Source organism: Coturnix japonica, chromosome 25 (genome assembly GCF_001577835.2).
Source record: "Coturnix japonica isolate 7356 chromosome 25, Coturnix japonica 2.1, whole genome shotgun sequence".
Classification (NCBI taxonomy): domain Eukaryota; kingdom Metazoa; phylum Chordata; class Aves; order Galliformes; family Phasianidae; genus Coturnix; species Coturnix japonica.
The window spans coordinates 2,169,860-2,177,368 of NC_029540.1; the positions used below are offsets into that span (position 1 = coordinate 2,169,860).

Below are 7,509 nucleotides of genomic sequence, written 5' to 3' on the forward strand. Positions count from 1 at the left end.
CTTAGAGACCGAGGCAAAAAGCTCTCCAGAAACCCAAAGAGGATGAAGTGCAATCTGCTACCGAAAGCAAAGAGGCAGAGATGGGACCAGCACCGGCAGAGGCAGAGCAACCTCCAATTGCCATAGAAGAAGAAGACCCGGACTTTGTGAGGGTCCCCACTGTAGTAGAAGAGCCAAAAAAGCCCCAGGCCAAAGCTCAGAAAGGCCAAGCGCAGTGGAGCCCCAGCCGTGCCACAGACACCACTGGCAGCCCTATGGTCCTCGAGCTCCGAGACCAGCCTGCCCAAGGAGCGCACCTACAGCTCCTTTGGTCTGCTGCCACTGAGGCACAAGGGAGCGGATCTCTGCAGAGTCAGCCACCAAAGAGCAAAGCGGGCTCCCCAGGTGGGGATGTCCTGTCCACGCTGACCAGGGCATGGGATGCCCAAAGAAGCACAGCTCCACCTGAGGCTGCCAAACAGCTGTGCCATTCCTATCTCTGCCATTCCTATCTCTGCCATTCCTAGCTGTGCCATTACTGGGTGCCCATCTGAACTCTGCCCTCTGTTGGACTTATTGATAAGTTGGGACAACTGCTGTTTTCATCAGCCAAACAACAACACCTGATGGCACATCACTTCAGAAGATCAACATCTGGACCTACATAAACTTAACCCCAACCCTAACCCTAACCCCAACAACAACCCTAACCCTAACCCATGGTAGTGACCATCTGACCATCTCTCTTTCGTTTCCTGTATACTGTTTGCTTTTATTTCCTACCTTTTCTATTGCCCGTCTTCCTTTCCACATCTCCCTAAACAATTTGATTGGCAATAAACTGGACGGGCAAACAAAACATTCAACTCCTTGAGTCTTAATCTCTCCGTCGGGTACACGTATATTAAAAGAACCTCCCTCTCGCTCTGATAATGGGAGTGAGACAGTGTCACCTCCCTGAAGAGAAGCAGAGACAATGGGGACTCTTCCTTCCGAGACCCCTTGGCTCTGACAGACGGGGTGCCTGCATTCCTTGGAGCCTTGGCATCTGAAGTTTCTCATCTTCCAGTGTCATGCTCTCTCCTGGTGGCACACCCAGCACACCAAATGCAACACGATTTGAAGCATTTGAAAGGCATCACTGTGTGTGAGGCTGGGCCTGGGCTGGAGATGAGACTGTTTCCTTCCAACTTGCAGCTCCTTGAGATCCCATGTGGGAAGAGAAGGGCTTTTGGGGGCACTCAGGTAGAGCTGAGGAGCAAAACACTGCAGCTGGGCAACTTGGGAAGGGACAAAGAGAGGCAGAGAAATGTCTGCATCCTTCAGCGCTCAGACCTGAAAGCATCCCCGGGGTTTGCATCTGGGCAAAGAACTGCCCTGTGTTTGGAGAAGAGTCTCTCTTCTTTATACAGAAATCTATCAGTTGTTGGACTGCAGGTAAAGAGACAGAGGAAAATACAATCAAGGCCTTGCAGAAATTGGTCCTTTGCTGCGTTCTGGCCCTTGTCAGCCCCACAGGGATGCACTTTCCCCCTGAAATGCAGCCATCTCTAAGAGGGCATGGCTGTGCTCCTGCCAGACAGGTCGTACCCAGCGGTGAACGTGGCACCAGGAGGGGTGGGATGGGGCTGCCAGGAGCCCCCACTTCACAGGGCTGTCCCCTCTGCAGGCCTCAGGACAGCCGCAGCTCAGCCATCAAGCTGTGTGTGGGAAAGGCTGTGTCACAGCCAAGGGTCATGACTTGGGGCTGCAACAAGGAACGACTGGATGTTGTACTGAGGGACATGGTTTAGTGGGAGCTATTGGTGATAGGTGAACGGTTGGACTGGATGATCTTTTAGGTCTTTTCCAACCTTGGTGATTCTATGATTCTATATGGGGCTCTATGGGCCCCTATGGGGTTTCTGTGGGGTTTCTAATATTATGGGATGTTGTGTTGAGGGACATGGTTTAGTGGGAGCTATTGGTGATAGGCGAACGATTGGACTGGATGATCTTTTAGGTCTTTTCCAACCTTGGTGATTCTATCACAGAATCACAGAATTATGAAGGTTGGAAAAGATGTAGAAGATCATCCATTCCAACCATCACTAATTCTTCCCAGTTAAATCATATCCCCCAACACAACATCCAAACGTTTCTTGAACACCTCCATGGTCGGTGACTCCACCACCTCCCTGTGCAGTGCATTCCAGTACCTGATGGTCGGCGAAGTGGGAGTCCCCCCCCATGACCATGCTCGGCTCCCCAGGTGCCTCTGCAAAAGAGGTTTGGGGCCCTGGAACCCGAGAGAGAGGTGAGTGAGGATGTGGAGGCAGCCCCACCTGTGATGGTGCCTTGGGTTGCACCCCCATCTCAAAACTTCCTCTACATGGAAGGATAGAAGGGTAGTCATTATAGGTGACTCCCTTCTGCGAGGAACGGAAGGCCCTATATGCCGGCCCGACCCTACCCACCGGGAGGTGTGCTGCCTCCCCAGGGCACAGATCAGGGACATTGCTGGGAGACTTCCCAGTCTGATCCACCCTTCTGACTACTATCCCCTGCTGATAGTTCAGGCAGGCAGTGAAGAAGTTAGTAAAAAAAGCCTGAAGGCTATCAAAGATGATTTCAGGGGACTGGGGCAGGTAGTTGAAGGAACAGGTGTGCAAGTGGTTATCGCATCTGTACCTTCAGTGGCAGGGAGGGATACTGAGTTGGGCCTAAAAACCCACCTCTTAAACAAATGGTTGAAGAGTTGGTGCAGACATAGGAGACTTGGTTTTTTTGATCATGGGGCAATTTATTCGGCTCCTGGCATGACAGCTGCAGACAGAAGTGGCCTGTCTCAAAGGGGTAGGAGGGATCTAGCCAAGGAACTGTCAGGACCTATTGACAGGTGTTTAAACTAGGTATGAAGAGGGAGAGGGACAAAATGAGGGCCGCTGGGTCTGAGGCGGCAGTTCAAGACTTAAAGCAGAGCTTGATGGGTAGAGGCAATATAGTTCAAAGGCATGGAGAGCGGTGGGGAGATGCTGCTTCTCTCAAGTGCCTGAATACTAAAGCGCGAAGCATGGGAAATAAACAGGAAGAACTGGAGTTCTGCGTGCGGTCGCGTGGCCATGATCTCATTGCGATCATGGAGACGTGGTGGGACAGCTCGCATGACTGGAATGTTGTCATGGAGGGCTATGTGCTTTTTAGAAAAGATCGCCCGGCAAGGCGGGGTGGTGGAGTTGCTCTTTATGTGAAAGAGCAGCTAGAATGTATTGAACTGTGCCTGGGGGAGAGTGGTGTAGCAGTCGAGGGCTTGTGGGTGAGAATCAAGGGCCAGGCTGGCAAGGGGGACACTGTTGTGGGTGTATGCTACAGGCCCCTGATCAGGAGGAGAAGGTTGATGAGGCCTTCCATAAGCAACTGGAAGTCATGTCGCGCTCCTGGGCACTGGTACTTATGGGGGACTTCAATTATCCAGATATTTGCTGGACGACCAACATGGCCAGGCATGCACGGTCCAGACAATTCTTGCAGTGTGTTGCAGACAACTTTCTAATGCACGTGGTCGAGGAGCCGACACGGGGTGGGGTGTTGCTGGACCTTATTCTCACCAACAAGGAAGGACTTGTTAAGGAAGTAAAAGTCGGGGGTAGCTTGGGTTGTAGCGATCATGAGATGGTGGAGTTTGAGATCCTGAGTGGAGGAAGCAAAGCAAAAAGTAGGATTGCTACCCTGGACTTTAGGAGAGCCAACTTTGATCTCTTCCGGGACCTACCTGGGGCTATCCCGTTGGACAGGGTGTTAGAAGGCAAAGGGGCCTGTGAGAGCTGGTTAGCATTTAAACAGCTCTTCCAAGCTCAGGATTGGTGCATCCCTGTGACTAAGAAATCAGGAAAAGCTGCAAGGAGACCTGCGTGGATGAGCAAGGAGCTCATGTGCAAGCTCCAAGGAAAGTTCATGGTATGTGGAAAAAAGGTCTGAACACTTGGGAAGAATATAAGAGTGTAGTCAGGGCCTGCAGAGATGCGACAAGGAAGGCTAAGGCCCACCTGGAGTTGAATCTAGCTAAGGAGATAAAAGATAATAAAAAAGGCTTTTTTAAGTACATTAACAGCAAAAGTCTGAGATTGGGATTGGGACTGGGATTAGAATTGGAATTGGGACTGGGTCTGAGACTGCGATTGAGATTGAGACTGGGACTGGGATTGGGATTGAGATTAGGACTGGGATTGGGATTTAGATTAGGACTGGGACTGGGATTGGGATTGGGACTGGGATTAGAATTGGGACTGGGATTAGAATTGGGACTGGGATTTGGACTGAGATTGGGATTTGGATTGAGATTGGGATTGGGATCAAGAGTGGGATCAAGGCTGGGATTTGGATTGAAGGAATGGGGTTGGAATTTGGGTTGGGGTTGAGGTTGGGACTGGGATTGGGACTGAGAGAGGGGCTGGAACTAAGACTGGGATTTGGACTGAGGGCGGTGGGGATGAGGCTTAGATTTGGACTGGGGTTTGAGTTGAGATTGGGATTTTGATTGATATTGGGACTAGGACTGAGACTGAGAGAGGGGTTGGGACTGAGAGTGGGATTGGGACTGAGATGGGGATTGGGACTGAGAGTGGGATTGGGACTGAGATGGGGATTGGGACTGAGATGGGGATTGGGACTGAGATGGGGATTGGGACTGAGATGGGGGTTGGGACTGAGATGGGGGTTGGGACTGAGATGGGGATTGGGATTGAGATGGGGATTGGGATTGAGATGGGGATTGGGATGGGGATTGGGATTGGGATGGGGATTGGGATTGAGATGGGGATTGGGATTGAGATGGGGGTTGGGATTGAGATGGGGGTTGGGATTGAGATGGGGATTGGGATTGAGATGGGGATTGGGATTGAGATGGGGATTGGGATTGAGATGGGGGTTGGGATTGAGATGGGGATTGGGATTGAGATGGGGGTTGGGATTGGGATGGGGGTTGGGATTGAGATCTGGACTGGTAATATAATAAATACACCACAACTAAGAGGTGGTGTTGCTGTAGGTGCTGCTCCTCCTTCCTGCACAGCTCTTTGGCAGCTGCAAACAACACAGCAGCTCAGAACACAGTGCTGCAGTTCCCAGCAGCTCCTGCCCCACTGCAGCTCCCCCCATGGGCTGGGGAGAGATGTGGGGCCCAGGGCTGTCTGCTGGGGGGGTAAAAACCCCCTTTGTCCTCCCAATTTGCTCAACCAGAGCCACACACAAACCTTGGCAGGAGGTGCTGAGTGCTTTGTGAGCCCTTTAATCCATTGCAGAGAGCAGCTGAAAGGTGATGCTTGCTGTGTCCCTGCCGTGTTATTGATGGCCCCGATGTCACCGGGGCCCTGCAGTATTGATGAGGCCCAGAGAGGTGTCATCCAGCCCCAGTGTCACCATGTCCCTGCACTATTCATGAGGCTCGATGACAACAGGTCCTGCCTCCGTGTCCCTGCAATATTGATAAAGCCCAATGAGGTGACAGCAGGCCAGAACGTCACCATAGCCCTGCACTATTCATGAGGGCAATTGACCAAGGACAGCCACAGAGAGCAGGACGCAGGGCCAGGCAGGCAGGCTGTCTGTCCATCTGTCCATCTGGAGGGAGGTAAGGGCAGCCCCACTCATCACATAGGGGGCAGGGCTCAGAGTTGGGGGGTTGGGGTTCTGCCCCTATGGGTTTGGGGTCCCACCTTAGTGGGGTGATGGTATCCATGAGAGCTGTGTTTGCTTGCTCCTGGAGTGTTACCAATGCAAACAAACCTATAAGTTTGGTGGCTTTTTCTGGCACCAGCCTGAACAAACCTTTCCTTTTCCTCCCCTGTTTGCTTAGCATGGCTTTCCCACACGCTCCTTGTCCTCTCCTAACCCAAGCCACATCTGCTGGCCCCAGTGATCCTTCCAGCTCCCTTCCTGCTTGAGATATCCTATCATCCCATAGTTCTCTGATCCTCTGGTTCTGTGGGGGCTCATCCTAATCCTGCTGTGCTTAACAACCACCTGAGCAGTGTGGCTGTAAGCAGCACATAATGGGATATTTTAACCAGAAAAGCAGGGAAGGGAAGCTGGAAGGGCTGCCACAGGGAACAGTTGGGTACCTTGTCTTATAATGGCAGCTTCTGTTCCTCCCACCCTCCTGTGCCCCACAGGGATGTGGCTGGGGCTGAAAGTCTGACTGCTGCCCCCATGGACATTGACGTGGATCAGGGCTTCGCCATCGCCTTCGTGGTGCTCACCTGCCTCTTCCTCCTGGCCGTGATGGTGCGCTGCGCCAAGCTCATCATCGACCCCTACAGCGCCATCCCCACCTCCACCTGGGAGGAGGAGCAGATCAACTGAGACCCCCCATCTCCTCCACCTTTATTCCCAGCATGACAACTCACAGACAGACTGACCTCCCTCCCCACTGGGTGCTCCCAGAGCCTCATCCCGGCACCCCAGGGCTCCAATAGGAACATAGAATGGCTCAGGTTGGAAAAGGCATTAAAGACCATCAAGTCTCCATTGCCCCCTAGGCACCCCAGGGCCCTATATCTCTCTGTGGCCCCCTGCCAGCCCTATATCTCTTCGTGCCCCCCTGCCGGCCCTATATCTCTCTGTACCCCCTGCCGGCCCTATATCTCTCTGTACCCCCTGCCGGCCCTATATCTCTCTGTGCCTCCCTGCCGGCCCTATATAATCCTGTGGCCCCCTGCCGTCCTCCCCTTTTCTTCCTCAGACCCCACAGAGCCACCCCCGGTCCTGTCCCCCTCTCTCCCCAGGTGGCAGCACGGAGCCTTTTTAGGTTTGCGTCCCCTTTAAGACCCCTCCCCCAGCCTCCCTTCGTGCACATGCGCTGTGCCTCACTTCCGGCTATCCCAGCAGCGGCCCGCCTTTTGCGTATGCGTAGCACGACGGGACTTCCTTTGCCTACCGGAAGTGACGACAAGCAGCTTCCGGCCTGACGCCCCCCCCCTTACCCGGCCCTTCCTCAGGCTCCATCCCGGCTCCGGGGGTCGGGGTTGGGCCGCGGGGCCGGGATGAGCGCGGGGACAACGGGTCGGTGAGGAGGGGGGGGGCGGGGCGGGGCGGAAAAGGGGGGAGGAGGACTCAGGTGGGAGTGGGGGGGGTCGTGAGGCAGCTGAGGGGGGTCTGGAGGCGGGGAGGGGGTGAGGAGAGCTGAGGCCTTTGTGAGGCCTATTGGGGCCTATGGGAGCGGGAGGAACCCCGTGTGTGACCCCCAAAGATGGCGCCGTCACCCAGGCAGTCCCCATTGAGCTGTATGGCCCCTCTATGTTGCACCCCACCCCGTTGAGCTGTATGGATCCTCTGTGTTGCCCCCCCATTGAGCTGTATGGCCCCTCTATGTTGCCCCCCCTATTGAGCTGTATGGCCCCTCTATGTGCCCCCCCCCTATTGGGCTGTATGGCCCCTCTATGTTGCCCCCCCTATTGAGCTGTATGGCCCCTCTATGTTGCCCCCCCCATTGAGCTGTATGGCCCCTCTATGTTGCCCCCCCATTGGGCTGTATGGCCCCTATGTGTTGTCCCC

The 7,509-nt window shown here is 54.1% G+C and overlaps 3 protein-coding genes across 8 annotated transcripts in view; all 3 read left to right on the plus strand.

The window, feature by feature from the left end:
• Positions 1 to 2,362, plus strand: part of LOC107324545 (uncharacterized protein DDB_G0286299-like) — a 3,727-nt gene extending 1,365 nt beyond the window's left edge. The window contains exon 4 of the mRNA XM_015884650.2: positions 2,231 to 2,362. Within this exon, the coding sequence (XP_015740136.1) occupies positions 2,231 to 2,362 (132 nt within the window). The remainder of the gene's footprint in view (positions 1 to 2,230) is intronic.
• A 2,987-nt stretch (positions 2,363 to 5,349) lies between these two features.
• Positions 5,350 to 6,351, plus strand: LOC116654402 (cortexin domain-containing 1-like). Its single transcript, XM_032449186.1, has 3 exons — positions 5,350 to 5,379; positions 5,484 to 5,587; positions 6,129 to 6,351. The coding sequence occupies exons 2-3, from the start codon at positions 5,499 to 5,501 to the stop codon at positions 6,316 to 6,318; spliced, it is 279 nt and encodes a 92-aa protein (XP_032305077.1). The 5' UTR covers positions 5,350 to 5,379; positions 5,484 to 5,498; the 3' UTR covers positions 6,319 to 6,351.
• A 465-nt stretch (positions 6,352 to 6,816) lies between these two features.
• SETDB1 (SET domain bifurcated histone lysine methyltransferase 1) overlaps positions 6,817 to 7,509 on the plus strand; it is a 15,356-nt gene continuing 14,663 nt past the window's right edge. For 4 of the 6 annotated variants that reach the window (XM_015884704.2, XM_015884710.2, XM_015884705.2 and 1 more), the window contains exon 1: positions 6,817 to 7,017. In XM_015884704.2, the coding sequence (XP_015740190.1) occupies positions 6,999 to 7,017 (19 nt within the window). In that variant the 5' untranslated portion in view covers positions 6,817 to 6,998. Of the gene's footprint in view, positions 7,022 to 7,509 lie in introns of all 6 variants that reach the window. The other 2 variants (XM_015884706.2, XM_015884707.2) reach the window with 1 other exon arrangement.

What these genes read in the sequence shown, in the direction of transcription:
- LOC116654402 (XM_032449186.1), top strand. Translation starts at nt 5,499, where the DNA reads ATGAGGGCAATTGACCAAGGACAGCCACAGAGAGCAGGACGCAGGGCC. An exon ending in ATCTGTCCATCTGGAGGGAG is followed by an intron (nt 5,588 to 6,128) that starts GTAAGGGCAGCC and finishes TGTGCCCCACAG; the next exon opens with GGATGTGGCTGGGGCTGAAA.